Source organism: Nothoprocta perdicaria, unplaced genomic scaffold (assembly GCF_003342845.1).
Source record: "Nothoprocta perdicaria isolate Ctin4 unplaced genomic scaffold, notPer1 scaffold_143, whole genome shotgun sequence".
Classification (NCBI taxonomy): Eukaryota; Metazoa; Chordata; class Aves; order Tinamiformes; family Tinamidae; genus Nothoprocta; species Nothoprocta perdicaria.
In genome coordinates this window covers 1903404-1924987 of record NW_020454572.1, presented here as the reverse complement: position 1 = coordinate 1924987, position 21584 = coordinate 1903404, and the positions used below count along the sequence as shown (strand labels likewise).

At 47.7% G+C, this 21584-nt stretch overlaps 1 protein-coding gene across 2 annotated transcripts in view; it reads left to right on the top strand.

Moving 5' to 3' along the window:
• RANBP10 (RAN binding protein 10) overlaps nt 1-15190 on the top strand; it is a 52614-nt gene extending 37424 nt beyond the window's left edge. The window contains exons 7-14 of one of the 2 annotated variants that reach the window (XM_026034422.1): nt 3424-3536; nt 5057-5165; nt 7546-7694; nt 8986-9181; nt 10504-10628; nt 11571-11716; nt 12205-12316; nt 14417-15190. In XM_026034422.1, the coding sequence (XP_025890207.1) occupies nt 3424-3536; nt 5057-5165; nt 7546-7694; nt 8986-9181; nt 10504-10628; nt 11571-11716; nt 12205-12316; nt 14417-14547 (1081 nt within the window). In that variant the 3' untranslated portion in view covers nt 14548-15190. The remainder of the gene's footprint in view (nt 1-3423; nt 3537-5056; nt 5166-7545; nt 7695-8985; nt 9182-10503; nt 10629-11570; nt 11717-12204; nt 12317-14416) is intronic. The other variant, XM_026034423.1, reaches the window with a different exon arrangement.
• Nucleotides 15191-21584: the final 6394 nt, after the last annotated feature.

The window sequence follows — 21584 nt, the reverse complement described above, 5'->3', positions numbered from 1 at the left end:
TTTCTGGGGAGGAGAAGGTGGTGTGTGTGTGTCACAGAGGCTTTCAGAAGAGAAGCAGGGAGCAAAGGGCTGAGAGAACCTCGATGTCTGTCGTGGATGTGTGTGTAAGGGATGCTGCTGAGAGTAGGTGGAGAAGCAGGATGTGGCTTTTATGAAGAGGAGCCGGCCAGCCTGCAAAGTCCCGAAGTCTTTTGGGATGGTCCCTTGGCGTGGAGGTTGGTGGGAGCTATCCTGATGCAGACAAAGAGTTGTTCAGGAGGGACGAGAGATCCTCGGAGCGGAGTTCTGCTCGGCGGTGTGCTGGGCTCTGTGCCGCTGGGCACGTTCAGAGATGGCATGGAGGAGGTGTTGAACAGTGAACTAACACAGTGTGTTGGGGATACTGAGCTGCTGAGCACGGCAAAGTGAAAGGTGGTGGAGAAGACCGATGGGGTTGACCTTGCAGCGGTGCCTGAGCAGGCGGAAAGACGGCAGGGGAGATTGAGCACAGATGATGACCGCACTCGGTGCACGTGCGTGGGCTCTGCTCTGACCTTACAGATGGCTGGATGATGGACTCAGAACTATGACCCTTCAAGAGCGAGAGCTTTGGGGTATGAGGAATCACAAATATCAGCTCATTGTTTGGTAGCAAGCAGAAAAAAACCCCACAAATGCTAGGATTTATTAGGGGAAAAATAGAGGACAGAACCCATCTTGTGTGAATGCTGTGTGATGTTTTGGTTCTCTACCAAAAGTATCTAGTAGAACTGAAAAAAAAAAATGTGGAAAAAAAAACGGATTTGCAAAGGTATGGAAGGGTTGTCAGGCTGTCCCTCAGCCTGACCCACAGCGTTGGGGTGGTTTGAGGGGTAAGCAGAGATCCGTCAAAAGCCTTGAGAAGAGGACAAAGGAAACACACTGTCTTTCCTAGTGCAAGGACTAAAGGGCATCTAATGCAGTGAACAAGGTGGCAAGTTCAAAATAAAGTTTTTTGCTTTTTTTAACGTAGTAATTAAAGTTCCAAGATTTCTGCTACCCACTACCATGAAAGCTGCACAAATTCAAAAAGAGACTGGGCAGATTAGTAAACACTTAGTTCTTAGGGCACGAAAAGCATGTTATTCAGGAAAAAATATGCACCCTGCATTTTGGAACATAAGCCCACCTTTACCGGGTCAGAGCACTGGGCCCTCTAGGTCTATTTTATGAATATGTCACAAGTTCCTGTGGGATTCCAGTGTTTTCCCTCTCCTCGTAGAACAGACCCTTTTTTTGGGTCATTCTGTTGTTTAACGGAATGTTTAGCAGTGCTGAGACCTTCCATCTTATCACATCATAGCACAGTTTATTTGAGAGCCTTTGCTGCAGCGTTCTGGGTAAAGCCTTTGGCCAAGCAAGTGGTCTGCCCCAGGCCAATCTATATTTGGTTTCCTGCAACCCCTCAAGAATTTCACCCGCTGCTGCACGGGCATCCTTTTACCCGTGTTTGCTCACTGCTTTGTTTCAGAATTGCTTCTCCCTATGTGGCTGCTGGACTGCGGGGTGGAGTTGTGGTCTCTCATCTAGGGCTCTTCATGCCCCCTTGGGGACTCTTTTTAAAAATCAGCATCACATTTTCCATCTTCGTCGTCTTAGGCAGCTTTAAGCAGCTTTATAGCAGCTCCTGCCTCCTGTTAGCAGTGCGGCTGTTTCATCTTGGTAGCTCTTGGGCCGATACTGTTGTTCCTGTAGCTTTGGTAGGCTTGGTTGCATCTCCTGGTTTTGTATCTCCTGGATGCAATTAAGCATCATGGGCAGACTCACGTTCCCTTCCAAGATTTTCCACCCTGACAAATCCTGAAAGGCTTAATTTTAGAGAAGCTGCCTCTAGGGAAAACTTAATATAGGGAGGATGGTAAAGCAAGAATTAGTGTAGCAGAATTTTTGATCTGTGTTGTGCTCCTCATATTGCATCACAGGAGAGGCTTGCAACCTTGAAAGGGAGAAAAATAGGCAGCTGGTTTTCTTTGGGTGTTATTAAAGTCTTGAAAGATCCCTAATCTTTTCCCTGAAGAGTCCAAACAGGAGTCATGTAGACCTTGAGATCAGCGAGTAGGGTTGCTTGCGGCAGAGGGAACTGCATGGAGCCTTATTGCTGGTAATGCAGGAGATCTGGCCTTGCATGAACATGTCACATAGCCCACCCTGGGAAGCAGTACCGTCCCCCCAGAACTCAGGAGAGGTGCCCTCGGATGCAAAAATGCTCCCGCATAGAGAGTGTGCAGCATTCTGCTATAGTAAGTAGCTGTCAACCTGCTAAGTCATTGCTGAAAATCTTGACTCTTAGTGACCACTTATTATATTGTTCTGTACCAACACAGAGGGGTTGGGGTTTTTTTTTTCCCCGTGATAGCAGGGACAGAAGGAGCACAGGCAGGTACTCGGGTGGCTTTGTAGAGCATTTAATCCATCAAACAGTGAGTCTCTGCTCCACTGCATGTGTGTGGATGCGTCTTGCAGCAAGAAGGCGTGCAAAGGGCCTGGCTTGTGCAGCTTGCGACCCGAAGCACTTCTCCACTGATGGTGGAGAAGGTTTACGAGTCAGAGATCTGCTCACCGTGTTAAACACCGGGAAGTTGTTGCAGACTTGGAAATGCCTCTTTTCTGTGTTATAATGACCAAATGATTTGTCATGAGAAGCTTTGAAATGCTGGGGTTTTAGGTTTCATTGAAGCCCAGTTAGCATTAGTATTTAACTGACATATCCTGAGAAGAGACAGAACGAAATGCTGCAGAAATTGGTTGTCCAGAAAGATGTTTTGTTGTGTTAATTTTCCGACAGTGATAGCACTTTTTCCTTTCTCCCCATCCACTTAGTATTTTTAGAAACACACCGTAAAAATGAATTCAAGGTTGTAAAAGCAATGCTAACAGTCCACTCCTTATAAAGGAGCAGATGGAAGTGTTTGTGAGTATGTTGAATTCATAAGGAGATCCAGTTACCAATAAATAATTGCTGACAAAACAAGTGATGACAGACATTGAAGACCAGAAACCTTTTTTTCAGATCTACCTGAAAACCATGCACTTCTCTGAGGAATTTGGGATTTGGGAATTTGTACAGGACGGCGGGGGCTGTATCTCTGTTACGAACAGGCCCCTGCCAGTAACACAGTGCAGATCTCTTCTAAGTAGCACTTAGGCAGCAATCATTATACCAATACTGCTTATGTTGGCTATCTACTCTCTGTCATAAGGATGTTTTTCCTATCCTTCTCAGTTGTCCATCTTGTAAATGAGCATGGTCTGGACTCTGATTATGTCCTAACTAAGCAGAGTTTGGTCACTGAAATTGCAGCTTCTGTCCTTTTTTAAAAATTATTATTATTATTATTATTTTCCAGTCAGGTTACTGTGTTTTACCAATGCCTGTTCTTCTCTTCATATTTTCTTGTTTTCTAGTATGGTTTCTTCCTATTTGGTTCATCATGGGTACTGTTCAACAGCAGCTGCCTTTGCCCGAGTAACAGACACCACAATCCAGGAAGAGCAGACCTCAATAAAGAATAGACAAAGTAAGTGTCTCGGGCAGCTCTTCCCAAAGGGCAGCACGCTGACTGCACAGCATCCTCAGGTCTCTTGGTACTTTAACCACAGCAGATCCAGAAGGACAAGCCGTGACTGCGAGAGGAATCAAGTCTGAAGCTGCCCACACTTGCTTAGTGGTGTTGCCTGTGGTCAACAGAGGCTGGGGATGGTTCCTGTGAGCGTTTTCATCGTCATCACTGTGTCTTTTCTGCCTTCTCTCTCTTTCCCTGAAGAGCTGCTCTTTGTTTTTTTCCTTACCTGCTCTGAGAAATGACCTGCATGCCTAGAGATTTAAGGACACTGAGCTATCTGATCAGCGTGGTTATTTTTTCTCAGTTCTGTAGAAAATGACTACCTGACCATTCCCTGCCCTAATTGGAAGACTTGTGACCCCTCTCAGCTTTGAGCCCGGGAGTTTCACTTTTTAGGATAAACACGTTATAGCAGCACAAGTGTTTTCTTGGAGGCAGTTCCAAATTGGTGAATAAAACTGGTGACAAAAATAAAGGAAAATATAAAAGGCAGAGACGCCCGTGAAAGTGGCCAAACATGGCAAAGAAGAAAGCTGTCAAAAACAGTAGGACATGAAAACTGATGTGTAACTAAAGAGAAGAAATAGAGAATGGAATGGAAGATACTCTGCAATACACATTGGTTTAAGAGCCATATCTTTGATTTTAGCTGTAAGAGGTTTAAAAACAAATAGCAGTTGAGAAACTGGAGCCAGGCCAGGTCATTTCAGATTGTTCCTGGGGATTGGTGATGGGGTCTGCAGGACTCTGCTTTGAACTTCTCATAGTTTGTGTTGTCTTTGAAAGCTGCAACCTGTTGTTGCTGGGGCCCTGCTTGCAAAGCAGCTCCCAGGGGGGTTCTTCCTACTGTTTGTAAGAAACCCTTGAATAAACAGAGAGGGAAGTGCAAAGCATCTTGAGTTTCAATACATTTATGAAGCAGTAGACTGTGATTAGCAGATTAGCAGCTTCCCTCTGATGGGAATGAGTGGCTGCATGTCTTGCACTTGTGTCTTCTGTCCTGTCAAACGATTGTCTCAGGTGAGCACGCAGGATGCTGTTTGGCTTCTGCTCTGTCTGCCTGCATCTTCCAGCAATGTGCAGCTTGTTGAGCTGTTTCTAGCTAAGCCAATACCTGATTCCTGGGGTTTGCTTACAGGTGACACATCTTCAGTGCTGGCCAGGGTAGGTTATTTCTGTTGGGACATGATGAGAGTTACAGAAGCTCGGTTTGGATGGTAAAATTAAATTTTGCTCAGAGAAAGGAAGCAGTCACATGCTTAAGCCTCCAGATCCACCAAGAGTACTATCAGATTCCCCCCATTTCACATGTTTCTCTGCATTTTAATCCAGAATAAACAAAACGTGGAGGTCACCCAGTTCTCCATGCCTTTGTGCGAGGTGTTGGTGGGGAGCTGTGGGAGAACTTTTCGTGACTACTCTGACCATTCTTGTTGGTCTGACCTGTGTGCCAATAGCTTTCCTTTTGCTTTCAGGAATACAGAAGCTAGTATTAGCTGGCAGAGTGGGAGAGGCTATAGAAGCCACGCAGCAACTTTATCCTGGCCTCCTAGAACACAATCCCAACCTGCTCTTCATGTTAAAGTAAGTATGAATAGCCTTATATTCCCTATGCTGAAATGTGGAGTTGAGGGAAGGGCTAGGCAGCCATCCAGTCGGGCTGAAAACCACGCTCTGAATTTAAGCTGAGATCCCTTTGGAAGCAGGTGGGAGAAGACATAGTTTGCCTCCCTGTTATAGAGCTTGTGGCAATGCAGGCAATGTCCTTGTCACCGAGGCAGGTGGAGAGGAGTGAAAATTCAGCTCTGCCGACTGCTAGAAGCACCTTCACAGGTGGCCCTTGTTTGTCCAGTGGAGATCCTGCAACACGGGAACATTTGATAGTCGCTGGGGAGGCTCCTAGAAGACCGAATTTATGGAAAAGGGCTATGTCTGATAGAGAATAAAGGGAAAAGGGGCTTGTGTGTCCCAGCTCTCCCAGCCACAGCATGACTCTTCCCAGCCTCCTGAGCCAGGGTAAGGACAGAGCATAACTGAGTTCCCCACAGTGCTAAATGGGACCTGCCTTCGTCATCCTGTCATTGTGGATATTGTGTTTTTCACTCCTCCCTCTCTATTTTCTATCAGCCACCAGCATTTCTAGATTGATGAGATAGTGGAGGTACTCTGGTGTTGGCAGATTTAGTGTCTTCTACCTGAAAAAAAAGCAAAAAAAACCAAAAACAAAAAGCTCAGTCTAATTTTGGAGTACCTACATAGGCATAAGCACACTGTGAAGGAGCAGTTTCTTATTAGCACAGTGGGAATAAACTTTCTTTGGGGGACAAGGAAAACCACCTTCTGTCACGAATCCCATCTACCAGTTCGCAATCACATGAATTACAGAATCACAGAATGTTCAAGGTTGGAAGGGACCTCTAGAGATCATCTAGTCCTAGTCTAGTGCCTGCTTAAGCAGGCACACCTAGAACATGTGGCACAGGGTGGCATCCAGGTGGGTTTTGAAGACCTCCAGAGAAGGAGACTCCACAACCTCCCTGGGCAGCCTGGGCCAGGGCTCGGGCACCCTCATAGTAAAGAAGTTCTTCCTCACCTGGAGACGGAACTTCCTGTGTTTCAACTTATACCCATTGCCCCTTGTCCTGTCACTGGCCACCAATGAGAAGAGCTTACATTCCTGCATTCTCCCTTCATGAACTTATACATGTTAATCAGATCCCCTCTTAGCCTTCTCCAAGCTGAACAAGCTGATCAGGCCCAACTCACCCAGTCTCTCCTCATATAAGAGATGTTCCAGTCGCTTCATCATCTTTGTCACTCCCTGCACTGGCCCCTCTCTAGAAGCTCCAGGTCCCTCTTATCCTGGGGAGCCCAGAGCTGCCCCCAGTGCTCCAGGTTTGGCCTCCCCAGAGCGGAACAGAGGGGCAGGATCAGGATCCCCTCCCTGCCCTGCTGGCAACGTCCTCCTGATGCAGCCAGGAGCCCGTTGGCCTCCTTGGCCATGAGGGCACTGCTGCCTCATGGTTAACTTGGTGTCAACCAGGACTCCCAGGTCCTTTTCCGTGGAGCTGCTCTCCAGCAGGTCAACTCCTAATCTGTACTGGTGCCCAGGGTTATTCCTGCCCAGGTGCAGGACCCTGCACTTGTCCTTGTTGAACCTCAGGAGGTTCCTCTCTGCCCAGCTCTCCAGTCTGTGCAGATCCCTCTGGATAGCAGCGCAACCCTCGGAGTGTCGGCCACTCCACCCAGCTTGGTATCATCTGCAAACTCGCTCAGGTTGCACTCAGTGCCCTCGTCCAGGTCATTGATAAACAAGTTGAACAGCACCAGGCCCAGTACTGACCCCCGGGGACACCACTGGCCACAGGCCTCCGACTGGACTCGGCCCCATTTATCACCACCCTCTGAGCTCTGCCATCCAGCCAAGCCCTCGATCCATCTCAGATCAAGAATTCTTTTGGGTTCAGAGCAGTAGAGACTTGGGAACGTTTGGGCAACTGCAGAAATATTATCAAACCCTGGGCAGGGTGGCCTTGCAAAATGGCTGTTGTGTTCCCAATCTGTGAAGTGTTTTACCCCTAGTATTACGACAGCTGATACTTGTGTTACTGACCCTGCTATTCCCAAAATGTCCCGGCTCTCCCAGTCTCTGTCTTTGCTGATACTCAGCACTCAGTTGCTCAAGTGGTGTTCATGGCATTGAAAAGATGTTGCTGCATGTCTTTCCCAGTATGGGTGTCAGTGTTGACTAGCATATATCAGAATATCTGGGAATATCTAAACTCCTTCCCACTGTAGTATTATCGGAGAACTCACAATGCAAGAACATTTTCCAAGGCCAAGAAATTTTACTGCTGTTCTGTGTATAGGACTTCTGCGAGTGATAAATAACTAAGGAAACATCAGTGCAGACCATCCTGGGTGTCACGCATCCTTTCTCCTTTCTTTGTTCTTATAAAACCAGGTGTCGGCAGTTTGTGGAGATGGTGAATGGGACAGACAGTGAAGTACGTTGTTTCAGTGCCCGCAGCCCCCGATCCCAGGACAGTTACCCCGGCTCCCCCAGTTTAAGTCCCAGACATGGATCAAACAACTCACATGTTCATAGCACTGGTAAGTGTTTGTCTCCTGGTGGGAAGAGCAAGTGCTGCTGCATCATGTGGCTTGATGGTTCACAGACCAAACAACAAGCCTGGAAGAGGAAGTCTGTCTCCTGTAGCTTAAGGTCTGCAAGAGAGAGTTGTTTTTCTGTAGGGACCTTCCAGTCTGCAGAGCTTCAAGCTAGCTCAGACTGAAAAGAAGATTCATTGTTCTGGCTCACTGAGCAAAAAAAGTTCAGGGGTTGTCTTGCATGAGAGCTCCTTGTTGTGTGGAGCAGATCTTACATGCTACATATTTTCTTCTGTCATTAAAATATGTAAAATGATGTGTGTTATGTGAATGTATTGTGGCTTTTGCAGCGATAAAAACAGAAATAAATTCCTGAGCTATAAATAAAACTCTGGGATCAACTGATGAACTTGAATGTGTCAGGAGGAGCAGCTGTACTAGGTTGGATCATCTAGTCCAGTATCCAGTACTTGTCCAGAGAGCAGGGCAAGACTTTAGTTATGTTTTCCTAAAATATTCTTTGAGCTCCTAGAGATTTGCAGTTGTCTTGGTACATGGGCTAAATAAGTAGCCCGTATAAATGTAGCTAATCGCTTTTGAATCCAAACTAAACTTGCAGTAATTACCAAAAGTGTTCTGTGGCAGAGAGTTCCCTCACTTGATAGATGCATTTTGCAGGACTTGCTAGGTCCTTGGGTAGATCCATCAGTCAATCTTACAAATCAGATTTCAAGTCTGACTCTCCTTTTAGTGATGTCTTTTACTCCTAAATGAAGAGGGTCAGCTTGTGATTTGAAAAGAATTGTTATTAACTGCTCAGTGTTGTGTAAATGAAGTGTATCCCTGATGAAAGATAAGCTGTGGAAGGCTTGGGAAGTGGGGCTTTTAGTGTCCTGCTTGTGGCCTGGCTTTCTTCGTTTGTGGTTTCATTGTATGGAGGAAAACTTTGGTTTATGAGGGAAAAAAAAAAGAGCTTGTAATAATGAGATTCATTCTTCCTATTTCAGCAGTAATTTCTGTGTTTGTCTGAGCTGCTGCTGCTGATCTACAAACAATTTCTGATGTTTACTTAAGCTCGGATGTTGCTGATGCATTATGGTTTCCTGTCATATCAATATGTGTATTTTGTAAATGCCATTAAATTTAATAAGGGAGAATCATCATTTAAGATTTGCAGTCTTGCTTTGTTTCCTTCCTTCCTTCGGGGCTCTCTTCTCTTGCTCAGTTGCTCACTTCACAGCAGAGTGATGTAGTCAGTCGGGTCTCATTTTTCCTTTCCCTTCTTGGCTTCTAGGAGCAGATAGTCCAACCTGTAGCAATGGAGTCGTGTCCACAAAAAGCAAACAGAGTCGTAGCAAATACCCAGCACTGAGTTCATCGTCTTCATCTTCCTCTTCCTCTTCCCCCTCATCTGTGAACTACTCTGAATCCAATTCTACAGATTCTACCAAATCTCAGCAGCACAGTAGTACGAGTAACCAAGAAACCAGGTATTTTTTTATTTTCCTATTCAATGCCTGAGGTGGACGAGCGGGTGGGAAACAACTCAATCTGATTTTTGAGGAGCCAGGAGAGCATCTGTCCTGCTTTTCTGAAAATGAGTAACTCTTCACATAGCTACCCCAAGCAGAGACAGGTCCATCTTTGTTCCCTGTTCTGCTTTGGGCTCTGGAGACTCATCTTACTAGGAATTTTAGGATGATCTTGGTTTAAATACCAAGTTGTCCTGTTGAATTGATGTCATAAGTGCCTCACATGGTGGTTTGCGCAGGAGGGCTCCTGTGGAGCCTGTTGCTGTTGCATTAGCTGGTGTGTTGCTGCTGCTGGGTAGCTCGTCAGCCCTTTAGAAGGTGAAGGAGCTGGCCAAGCCATTATTGGCTTTGAGTGTTGAGTGTGGGCCTCTTGAGCGTTGAGTGTTGGCCTCTTGAGTGTTTTTCCTGGACTGCTTCTCTGGATGCTCAATTCCTTTGAGGTGTGAGCTTCTGAACCAATGGTAATTTGTTGCATACGTGTGACAGCAGGTGAGGTTTAGAAAGCCTGTCTTCTCCAGGAAGCTTCAGGCAGTCGAAGGAGAGCAGAGCACGATACTGCTACGTTTACTGGAGTGTGGAGTATATGGAGCAGTGGAGGGAAGTGAGCTCCCTTTAGAGCAGAGGAAATCCTTGTAATTAGTGGGATCTAATTGCTGCTAATTGCAGCTGGCATTTATCCTTTGTGTACTGTGCTGAGCAGTTTGCAGTTTCTCTATCCTGATCTCCAGGAAGCCTAGTGCATGTAACTGAGTAAGAACCACGTGTTGAGGTTCAGCCAACTGCCTGCCAGAAGGCTGAGTGTTTTTCAATGTGGACTTCAAGTCACAGCAAGATTATTTTATCATTTCTGTTTGGGGGGTTAATCAGCAATCTCATACAGATTAGTGTCTTGAGCATTGAAACTTAGAGTCCTCGTATGTTCTGTGTTGCACTTTTTGAAAATGTTGATGGCTTATCATGGCATCCTCATCCAGGATTTTCATCCTGGTTGTTCTGCTGTTCACTGCTCCAGGGGTGACTCCTTCCTGAAATGAAAGTTTTTGAGCACTCTGCGTCTGTCATGACAGACACTTTCAGAAAAGAAACCTGTTTCATAAGCTGCTCTCTGAATTCTGCAAAAATTTTTGCTACACCGAGTTAGGCTCTTTTGTTCTCTGTAATCTGACTGTCATTTAAATGTGTTTTGCTGGCTGTTGCAGGGCATTGTTTGTCATCTGGGCTTTTCATCTCTTCCCTTTTTAATTTATACATGTGGCCTTTCCTTCCTTCTTTTACCTCAGTGACAGTGAGATGGAAATGGAGGCTGAGCATTACCCAAATGGAGTCCTGGAAAACTCATCCACCAGAATAATGAATGGCACCTACAAACACGAAGAGATCCTGCAGACGGATGAATCCAGCATGGGTAGGGCCTGCCAGGCGGGATGTCTGTTGTCCTGTTGCACAGAAAGTCAAGGGGGTAAAGGGTAGTAGAAAGAGCCGGTATCAAGAATTAAAACATGTGACTGAGTGTGGGAAAGAGACATGTCCTTCGAGTCTCTTTTCTCACCCCTGTGAATGAAGTTGTCCAGATGGGTAATTCACAGGGAGTGTGAATCTGTCCTTGGAATTTAAACCTGATTTGGCTTTTTGTGGTCTCAGAGGAGTTTTGGTGACGCTTATAAGCAAGGAAAGCTCCTAAGTCAAGAGTTTGTTTAGTGCTGGTCGTGAATTGCAGCCAGAGCAGTCTTGGCAGTTCTACCCACTGAGATTGGGCTGTGAAATGCTGTCTGATTCCCAGTTGCAAAATGTTCCTAACACAGTATAGTCCATTCACAGTCAGCAATAAGTGTTCTGCTTGTGAGTGCTTTAGCTGGCAGAGAGGGGATGCCTCAGCTGCACTCCCAAGTGGGAAGTCTTCCACTTCCAGTGGCTCCTGCAGCCCTCCGATACTGGGAAGTTGTTAGTAGTGTTATATAGGACTAAAAGATTTCTGAGTCTTTGGCAGACCAGGGGTTTTGGTGTGTGTGTGTTGTGTTATGCACATGTAAGTGTAATAGACCCAGAAGGTCCATCTCTCGTGATTTAATCCGAAGACTTAATTTTCAGACAGTTCTTGAACAAGCTGAGTTCCACTTTTGCCCTGTACCAAACAGATGCCGTTGAAAGCAACCCATCTGCCTACTGCCTCTTGTGGTGCATGACTCAAAAAAGCCCTTCCACTTGCATAATTCTAGACTAAGGATTAGACTAAGGAGCATCTGTCTGCTTCTGAAATGGAGGAATTTATGGCTAAGAACTGGGCAGCGTGGCACAGAATGTGCAATGGTGGGGAACAGGAGACGATTCTCTGCTGTGTTTCCTCTAGAAGACAACTGTCCTCAGAGGCAGCTCTGTGGAGGGAACCATGCTGCCACGGAGCGAATGATCCAGTTTGGACGGGAGCTGCAGACGCTGAGTGAGCAGCTTTGCAAAGAATATGGAAAGAACACAGTGCACAAAAAGATGCTTCAGGTAGGTCTGAGCTGTATGTTGTATCACAGCGGTCCTTCGAGCCAGGACTGGAGTTACGGCTTCACTTGCAGAGCTCTAGGTAGCCCCCACTTCTGCATCTGGAGAGTAAAAGGGAGCCTATGGGGGAATCGGAGGTCAAAACTGAGTCAACATGAAGCCTCTAGACTCAGTTCTCAGTGCAGGAGAGAGGAAGTTCTGCTCCTGCTTGCCTTCTTGGGGCTACCGCATGCTCCCCTTCTCTCCAGGTGAAGCTCTGCCTGCTTTTCCGTTCTGCCTCCCCTGCCAGTTGGAGATGACACCCTCCTTTATCCCCTTTCTTGATGGCCCGGGGTTGGTCCCAAGAAGAACTGGGCCATTTCTTTTCAGGAGGTAGGCGCCTGTCACCTTGGTGGTTGTTGCAGGAGGTGCCCCGCGGACAGACCTGCTTTTTTGTCTGCAAGTTTGCCATCATGTGTGACCTTACTGTGCCTTTCTCTTCTCTCTCTCAGGATGCATTTAGCTTGTTAGCTTACTCTGACCCTTGGAACTGCCCTGTTGGTCAACAGCTGGACCCAATCCAGAGGGAACCTGTGTGTGCTGCTCTTAATAGTGCTATATTGGGTAAGATCTGGCTTCTGTGTGAGAGCTACCCACTGGGTACATCTGCTCTCAGAGGCTGCTCCGTGACAGGCGTGCCCTTGAGAATTACAAAAATATTTGTCTTTAGCTTCTGCCTCTCTTTCAGTTGTTGAGAATTGAATCAGCCAGGAGAGCAGTGAGACTGGAGAGAGGCCTGTACAGAAAGCATGCTCCTGATATGACCTTTTTTTGGCTCCCTTTCTTGGGTCTTCCCTAGTGCTGCTTCCAAGGATTCTCCTCAGGAGTTTCATTCTCTGTTTACTGAAGAAACCAAGATGCATTTTCTGCATCTCTTCCTTTTTGCATTGAATCCAGCTGAATCAGTTTGCTGGTGTCAGCAAGGCTCCTTTCCAGGTTGCTTGGCTTGGCAGAGCCCTGTCTTGGTATCTTCCTGCTCTCTGTTACGGAATGCAGATGCTCCACCGCAGCAGCTTGCAAATGAAGCAGATTTCTGAAGCGGGGAAAGGCATGAATTCCAGTCACTCTGATCTGTTCCTGAACATGCAGAGCTAAATATTACATAGGGGCCACCTTCACGTTGAGCATAGGCTCTGCATATTCCCATCATGTGGTATGCCTGTTGGAGCTCAGAGAGCCTTGCTGCTGGTAGACCATGTTAAAACCAGTGCTGTGCTGATGGTCCAGCCGTGTCGTTCTTTCTGTTCTCGTCTTCTCTCTGTTGAGTGGACCCTGCTCTGTGTGGAAATTGTGTGTAGCAATTTCCACACCACACACACAATTGTGTGTGGTTTTCTTCAGCTTTTCAGAGGAGTTTCAGCAGCTCCTCTTTCCTTTGATGAGGTTCATATCCTTCATATATCATGGTTGGACCCAGGCCGAAGCAGTCTGTTGTGCTTCCATGTATTGCCACAGTTGGCTATTCATGCCTGCCCTTCCATTTTCCTTAGACAAGAATGCTACTTGGCCAAACAGCTTTTCACATGACTCTCCCACTTTGAGCCTAGTGTACTAAAAGCAGCAGCTTTCCCCAATGGAAGTTTTACTCTTGCAATCAATGAGCTCCTGAGTCATGGCTGACCCTCATGCCATCATCATCTGTAGAAAATCCCCTGGTGGAAAATGAGCATATTGGTAATAAGATAACTTGATAACCAGGCTACAAGAAAGGGATTGTTTCTTTCTACCCAGCCCCTGCACGCTGCCCCCAGACCCTGCCTGTGTCATATCATTGCTCTTCACAGGACATTACCCAGCTCCGTTTAGCTCAATCCATCCATGGCTGGCCAAACACTCTCCACTTCACAGCTTCTCTGTCTGAGAAACCTGTTGTTCGAATGACATCTCTCCTGATGGGTTTGTGCACTTGATATTGAGTGTGCAAGAAGGAGCGTTAGAGATTGTCCTCTGGGGAAGGAAGTGTCATGAGCAAACCTGTCAAGACTCGTGCTCTGTATGAGTAAAGGAGCAGAAATGATAGCACTAGGGGAGGAGTGTTCCTCTCCCTGGTGGTGAATATGGCTGGGTCTTCTGCACGGTGGCTGGAAGAGGTGCCTGGATATTCTCTGTCACACAAGTCACAGGACTTGACTAGCTCCTCTGAGGATTTCCTCCCTGTATGTAGCAAAAATTAATTTGAAAAGAGGCTGTGAGCAGTGAGTTTTCTGGGCCTTGGATTATGGCCTAGATCTCTGTAGGTGGGAGATGGATAGACAACCTTTCCCTCAGTACTTGGGGCCAGTTTCTCCTGTCTTTCCTTCTTCCTCCATGCTCTACTCTCTCAGATGTGGAAGATTTTCCTTCTGAGGACACTGAGGCAGCAGGGACTGCGTTGCTTTTTCTCTTGTTCTGGCCCCCACAGCAGCTCTTTCCAAGGGCCTCGTTAGACTGTGGCCCCTGGGGGGACATGTCGAGGTTGGGCAGCCCTGCGTGGGGTTTGTGGTCGAGCAGCAGTGTGAGCCAGCCTTGCTCAGGAATAACTGTCCTCAAGTACCAGTGCGTCCAGACAGGGATGCTCTCCTCGGTGCACGTGTGGGACATAGAGGGACTCCTGTGCAGATCAGAAGCCACGCAGCCAAAGTGCCTCTTCTAAACAGATTTCTCTTTTTTTTTTTGCCCCCACAGAATCTCAGAATCTGCCAAAGCAGCCCCCGCTGATGCTTGCCCTGGGCCAGGCCTCTGAGTGCTTGCGGCTCATGGCTCGTGTGGGCCTGGGCTCCTGCTCCTTCGCCAGAGTAGACGACTATTTGCACTAGCCACCAGAGCAAGACGGAGTTGACATCCCTGAGTGCTGCCCTTCACCCTCCGTGGCTGCCACTGCAACAGCATCTCGTCTGTGGCCTGACCTCCCTGCCACCAACGTCCCCTCCAGCACGCACACATGCACACACACACACAGACACACACACTGCCTGTGAAAGGATTGAGTGATTTCCTCACTACATGGCCATTCCTGACCCCAGGAGTGACTGGCAGATTTTATCTGTCTCCCTGCTATTGCTGCAGCTCCAGCAGCATTCAGTATTTTGCTGGTTATTCTAATATAGCGCCTTCCAATGTAGGGATTTCTCTTTATATTGATTTGAGTTGTTTATGATGGCTCCACCAGTATTTTATCTGGAGAGTTTTGCTGAGATGGTTTCTGCTGATTTACTGAGGAAACGCATCAGGTTGGTGACAGCTTGTTCTTTTTTTCCCTGCTCCCTCCATCTGTGCACATACAGTATCATCTTCTGTACTAGTTGCCTGAACTCTTTTCGGAGTGGCAGATCGGAGGGATTTTTTTTTTATTTGAACTCTGTTTATTAAAAAGGTCTCTTCCACCTCCACAAGGTCATTGATGTATTTATTGTCCACAGCCCCAGCTCCAGCCATGCTCATACATCACCCCAGGAGACCCGGTGAGTTGTGTCCTGTCATGTGCTAATGATGGGATCTGGAGGAACTTGGTCTTTCATGATAAACGCGTCGCTTAGGGCACAGGACTCTCACACCTTGTCTTTTAAATGTCTACTACGTTAAAGTATCTCATGCCCTGAAATGGGTGCTTTCACAGCAGCTGGAGGACAGAACTGGCTAACTGGAAGTCATCTACGACCGTATTGGTAGGAGCAATGTTAGCTTGTAAGAAACGTTCGTGGGTGCTGCCAGACTGGGTTGTCAGCTCTTGTGTTAAGCCACAAACACCCTTCTCCTCTATACAGCACTCAGTAAAAGTATTTACCGGTCCCCCATGTATCACTGACCTAAATGAGAACCTTTAAATTACAGAAGTCTCTTGACCTCTAAACTGTGCTCTTCCTTGCAGGCTGCAAATGCAGAGGTCAGGCTCTGGGTGAGTGTAGCCAGTAGCTTCGTTAGGTGCGACCCATTCAGGAGGGAGCAGCAGTGTTTTTGTAAGGATTCTTAAGGTAGCGATTTCAGTTTCAGGTACAAAAGTGTCCAGCACAGATGTAGGAGTGGGATAACCTCTGGGTACAACAGACTCATGCATCATTGCTGTTGTACGGATCAGGCCCAGGGACTCGTGACGTGCGGCCTGCAGTGTTTACCATTATGTGACTTAAGGACTGGTGTGGCTGCACAAAGAGGGTGGAGGATATGTTTTAGTTAGACCAGCTGTTATGGTTCCAAAAACAGAACACAGCTTTTGGGTACCTTGATAACCTCCTCCTAGGCACAGATAGAAGCAGAGGATGACACCGAGCAGGATTTAACCTTGCAAGCTGCTGCTTTTGGTTCTGTTTGGGGAATGAGCTTGCGTGCCTGAAATCTCCTCTGTTCATCTTCAACTCTGTTTATTTTGGTCCAGTGATGGATATTAACCAGACCTGGAGTCCTTACCTTGCTACAACTGCACAAGCACTTTAAACTGATGGACAGATGTCCTTTCTGGAGCCTCTGTTGCTGGGCCTGTCACCGCTGCCTGATGTATAACCAGTTCCCGTAGTGTATGTTCCCGTTCCCATAGTGTATGTTCCAGTTCCCATAGTGTTCCAGTTCCCTAGAGCTGTTGCTGAAACTGAGGCCCAATGTGAACTTCCCTCGTGGGAATTCTTGCTCCAAGCTCTGCCTTTCTCAGCACAAGACTTAGAGCGCAGTAATGGGCTGGTTGTGGGTGCTTAGGCTGGAAATAGTCTAGTATCTGACTTTTGCCTTTCACATTAGGCTGCTTCCTGTGCCATCATTGCACAAGTGCCATGTCTCCTCATTAATTTCTTCCTGTCTGCCTGCAGTCAAACCTCTCTCTCGTCTTTGTAGCAATACCATCCTTATCTCTTTCGCGTTTGCCTTTGTTGTTGTTTTTTGCTGTCAGACTGTGATAATTTGTGCTTCCTTGAAGCCAAGTCTGTTCTCTGTCATATAGTTAAGCCCTGTTGGTCTATGTTGAGATGCTGACTGCTGCTGACTGTCCTAGAGCAATTAAGTTTTCATTTGGGTTTCCCCCTTGCTGCAAAGAAGAAGGAGATGCTCCTAGATAGCTGCTTATTCTTGTGCAAAAAAAGGTGTCAAGGGACGGGCTCTCCAGCGTTCCCTGGAGCCTGCTGCCATGGTGGAGCACCATCCTGATGTGTTGAGGCTAGTGGTGGAGCACCATCCTGATGTTGTGTTGAGGCTGGTGCCGAGAGGCCACAGTCTGAATGACTGCATCAGGGGGCTGCATCACGGCTCTGCTGCTAACCACGTGCATCACTTGGCGGCTGCAGATCCCTCAGAACAGCAGGGATGCTCTTCACTTCTTTACTTGCAGAGAGTAACCTTGGTTTGGTTTCCCTTCTCACTTAACTGCCCCGAGTACTGCAGCCAATACACGTTAACGCTGTGGGTCTCTCGCAGGCTCTAGTACTGCAGTCCTGGCTCTGCTTTTTGGGGAGCCCTGAGACTTTCCTCCTGAGACATCCCTGGCCTGTGCCCATTGTTTGTTCTTTGATTTCAGGTGTTCTTGCAACTTCCCTAGCTGTTTCTGTTTGTGGTGCTTAGACCCTGACAAATGTTTTTTACTGAGGCTGTAAGTGTGGGCAGGATGGATGTGCTCGCAGAGGCATGTGGATGTGCAGGCTTGATAGGCTTGGACCTGTTGCTGATTCCTGGATGAGCTTTTGGACTCGGTCCTTCCCACATTATTTTTCAAATCCCAGTGGTTCGTCCCTGGCTGCCACTTGGTGGTTTTTATGCCTGACTACGACATGAGCTAACAATTGGATTTGTTGCAGTCAATTTTTAAAATTAAAGAAAAAATGCAGTGAATTAAGGTATTTAATTTTGAATATGAGCTTGACCTAATGAGAGGCTTTGTGCAGTAAAATAATTCCTTTTATAAAATTGATCTGCGGTTTGTTATTCCAAGTGCATCTGAAGTACATGAATAAAAGAGAGGCCATAAGAGAGGCCTCACGTTATCTGAGCAGGCCCTCACAGTGTCATTTCTTCCAGCAGTCCTTAGGTAAAGCCACATACATGTTCGTATTGTCTTGGATAGAAACTGCATGTGGCTTCTCCTGTTGTGGTGGAGGGATGCGGGGTCTCACCCATGGTGCTGCACAGAGCACCCTTGGGTGTGGGATTTTCACCATCCGTGTCACAGCGACACAGAAGTTGTGCTGCGTTGGGTTTAATGCTCTACAAGAGGGAATTCCAAAAATCAGTCACAGGCTCCGCACAGTCCGGAAGCCTTTTTAGGCAGGCAGTCCCCAGAGGAGCTTTCTAATTGTGACTGTCCTTACCAGAACAAATGAATGGCTGTAACTGAAACAGCTGAACATGTTCTAGCTCTGCCACGACTGAGCGACCTGCTTGCCCGGGGGTCTCATCTGGCATCGGATGGGTCCAGAGTCACCGCATGGATACTCCGGGCACCTGCCTCTCCACCTGCCTTCCTGGAGCTCGGCGGAGCAGCAACAGCCTTTCAGAAGGGTTAAGACCTGGTATAAACCTGCTCTTTCAAGGCTGGTTGGTCAGCTGCAGCCTCGCACATCATGAGCTCTGTTCTGCAGCCCTATGCCATAATTGTTAAGAGGCCCTTCGAGAACGGTATTTTGGGAATTCCAGGTATAAGGCGTTAGTTAAAGTCTCCTTCAGTGGTTCCCTGGCTGCTGTGTGGAGCTGAATTACATCACCAGTTTTTCTTCTTTATGGACAAACTTTGCATTGCTCCTAGAAGAGGTAACTGAGAGCAGCCACACCACCCGTATCCTTTCGGAGAACTTCCAAGTGAGAGGAGGAATGAGGAGGAGTCTCTTCAGGACATGAAGGCGTCGGAATAGTTGGGACGACTGTTTCTGGGATCCAGAAGAAGAAAGCATTGAGCTAATAATATCCACTAAAACAGCAAGGAAACCACAGTTGTAGACTGAGGAGCAGAGTGAGAGGATCCCACCAGTTGCACTAGAGACCAGGAAAGGAATAGGAAGGGATGTGGTGCAGCTTGGGAGAACGTGGAGCTTGCAGTGCCATTTCAGAGTGCTCTTCAGCTTCCTGCATGTGCTTCAGCACTGTATGCCTGAGCAGCAAAAATAGGTGCTGCCTTTTCCACCACTGTATTCCCAGGTAAGGAAGGGCCCTTGGCAGCTCTTGCACTGTGGCTGCCTGCTGGCTGATGTGCAGCCAGGAAGCCCCGAATGCCCAGGTGGGCATGACCCTGTAGGGGCTGGCACCCACCGCTGCTCGACTTGGTCTGAGCCCCTTAGAATTGAGCGAGCACTCTGGGGACATTTAGGTATCGCTGACCTCCACAGCGTGTGACCACCACAAGAGTGTGTTTTATATGCCAAGGAGCCTGTGCAGATCTGTTGCATGTGGGGCTAGGTGATCTGGGGCACTGCACGGTGCCTTGTGCCATGGAGAGTGGCACAAGTTGAGGCAAGCACTGCCCTTCTCCATTGCTAGCTTCTGTGAAGGTCCCCCTAGGACGGTACTTCACTAAACCTAAAAAGACTGAGTTGGAGAGGACCTCTGGAGGAGGTCTCTAGTCCAACCATCTGCTCAGAGCAGGGTCCAAGCTTCAAAGCAAGCCTGAGTTGTCCTGGGCTTGTCCAGTTGAGTCTGGAAGGTCTCAAAGATCGAGATGCCACCACCTCTTTGAGCCCTGTCCCAGTGCTTCAGCACTGTCACAGGGAACAGATTTTTCCCTCATATCTAGTCAGAATTTTCCTGGTTGCAAACTGCCCACAGCCTCCTGTGCTGGTACCTGTGAGAACAGTCTAGCCTCATCTTCTGCATTAGCCCTCCCTCTGCTTTCAGGTAAGTGGAATATGCAGTTAGATCCCTCCTTTTCTTCTTTGGGTTGGACCAGCCCTGCTCTCTCTGCCTCTGCTCATCTGTAGAATCACAGAATCGTTATGGTTGGAAAAGACCTTCCAGATCATCGAGTCCACCTGTAAACCCTTTCAGCACAATCTTGTGCTCCAGCCCTTGACCACCTTAAGAGCATCTGCTGGTTTCATTCTCATTTGTGGACTGTTGACCCTTGTACTGGACTCAGCATTGCGGATAGTTCCTCCTCGCTGTGTTGTGATCCTTTTAGCCAGCATGTCACAAAGACATACAGGGTTTATTGTACTCAATATTGTACTATTGTACTCAGGTTCTCCTACATTCTTGAAGGACAACCGTCTTATTTATTATATTAGCTTTTGCCATGTAGTTGCAGCTAGCATGTTTTGGATTTGTTTCGGCTGCTTTTCCAGAGCAAGGACTGATTATGAGCGATGATCCCACAAGAGCAGCTCTCCTTTCCATCGCTGTGCAGGGGCCTGTCAGCCTGGACCTGGCCTGGCTGCAGAACCCCTGATGTTCTTGGGCATCTGGTGAGAAGCTGAGCCTTTCCGTGCCTCCAGCGAAGTGGAGAGGAGCTTCAGGAATGGGCAGCACTGGTTAAGGGGCATCCAGCCAGTGGGCGATGGACCTCCCGTGACTGCCCTTGTTCCCCTCTGTCCCCACGTGTCTACCAGAACGCTGGTTTCCTGCAGGTACCTGGGTGAKGGGTATTTGTTTGGGGCTAAAGCCAGTTCCCGTTTCTGTCTGCCTGGTGTCCACACGCGCTAGGCCTTTCTTGGCGATCTTTGCACTGCTGCCAACCTGACTTGGAAACCAAGTGATGCAGTTGTGGCTAGCTTGAAGAGCTGGCCCCTTTGGAAGTATCTCCCTCATCGGGTTTGCATACACCTCATACACCTCGCTTTCTTTTTTCTGTTTTCCCCCATCTGCCTGCTCATTCTAGTTCCTTTTGGTTCCTTACAGACACATTTTCACTTCATTCATTTCACTCATTCCTCAAGTATGTGGACATACAAGGTGTTCCTGTGTCCTTATTTATCACTTAGTCTTATTAAGGCATCATTACCTTCCTTACTCTCCTTTAAAAAGCTTTTTTTTCTTGTTTCTTTTTTTTTCTTTTTTTTCTTTTTTTTTCTTTTTTTGAGGCTCTCTTGAATGACTAGAACAGCATCTTAAAATCCTGCAGCCTGTCAGTCTTAGAGCAGCTGGAGTAGTGGGTCCTGAGGGAACAGGTCTCCTGTGGAAGGTGGTGGTGGGGCTCAGGCTGTGTGCTGCTATCCCTGCGTGTTTCTGCTGGGCAATAGTGCAAGGACATAGGCTGTGTGCTGCTGGGACCCTCTTGTGGCCCCAGAAGAATGAGTGGCAGCGAAGATGCATTCCAGGAGCTCTTACTGTGAGCCAAAAGCTGTGTGCGAGCAAAGTCCCGYTTGCTGTGGTAGGAGGAAGCGCTGGGGGAAGCGTTGGAGCCTTTTAAAACATCCTTGTGGAGGAAAAGGGAGTCCTTGAGAACCCTCAGTCCTGTTCCAGAGGAAGTGCTAGCTGTTCTCCATCAACCTGCCCGCAGCAAGAGACAGAGAATGAAGGATGAGTGAGCATGATGGGTCTGAGCTTCTCCCTGCATTGCATGAGCAGAGCTTGGAGCCTGCCACCTTTAGCTGCAGCAGAGCCTAGGAACCAAGAGTACATGTAGGCTTGAAGAGCTCACAGTGTGCCCAGCAGTTTCCCATCAACTGTTTCATTTCCAAGAGGTGGATGCCTCCTGCTGACTGCAGGTAGAGTCCTGTATGGGATTTGTACTTCCATCACTGCAGCAGCTTTCCTGGCATGGCCGTGCAACCCGCTGCTTCTTTTGAATGTCTCTGGCTCGGAGACACCTCTTCTCCGGTCGCTTCTCCGTGTGCATGGTCTGAAATCCAGATCTCTTGCCCTGGGTGGTCTTTGGCTGCAACCAGGAAGGTGCTTTTGTGGCCAGGCTTCTCACAGACTCTGCTTCTGAGCAGCTCTGGGGGATAATGAT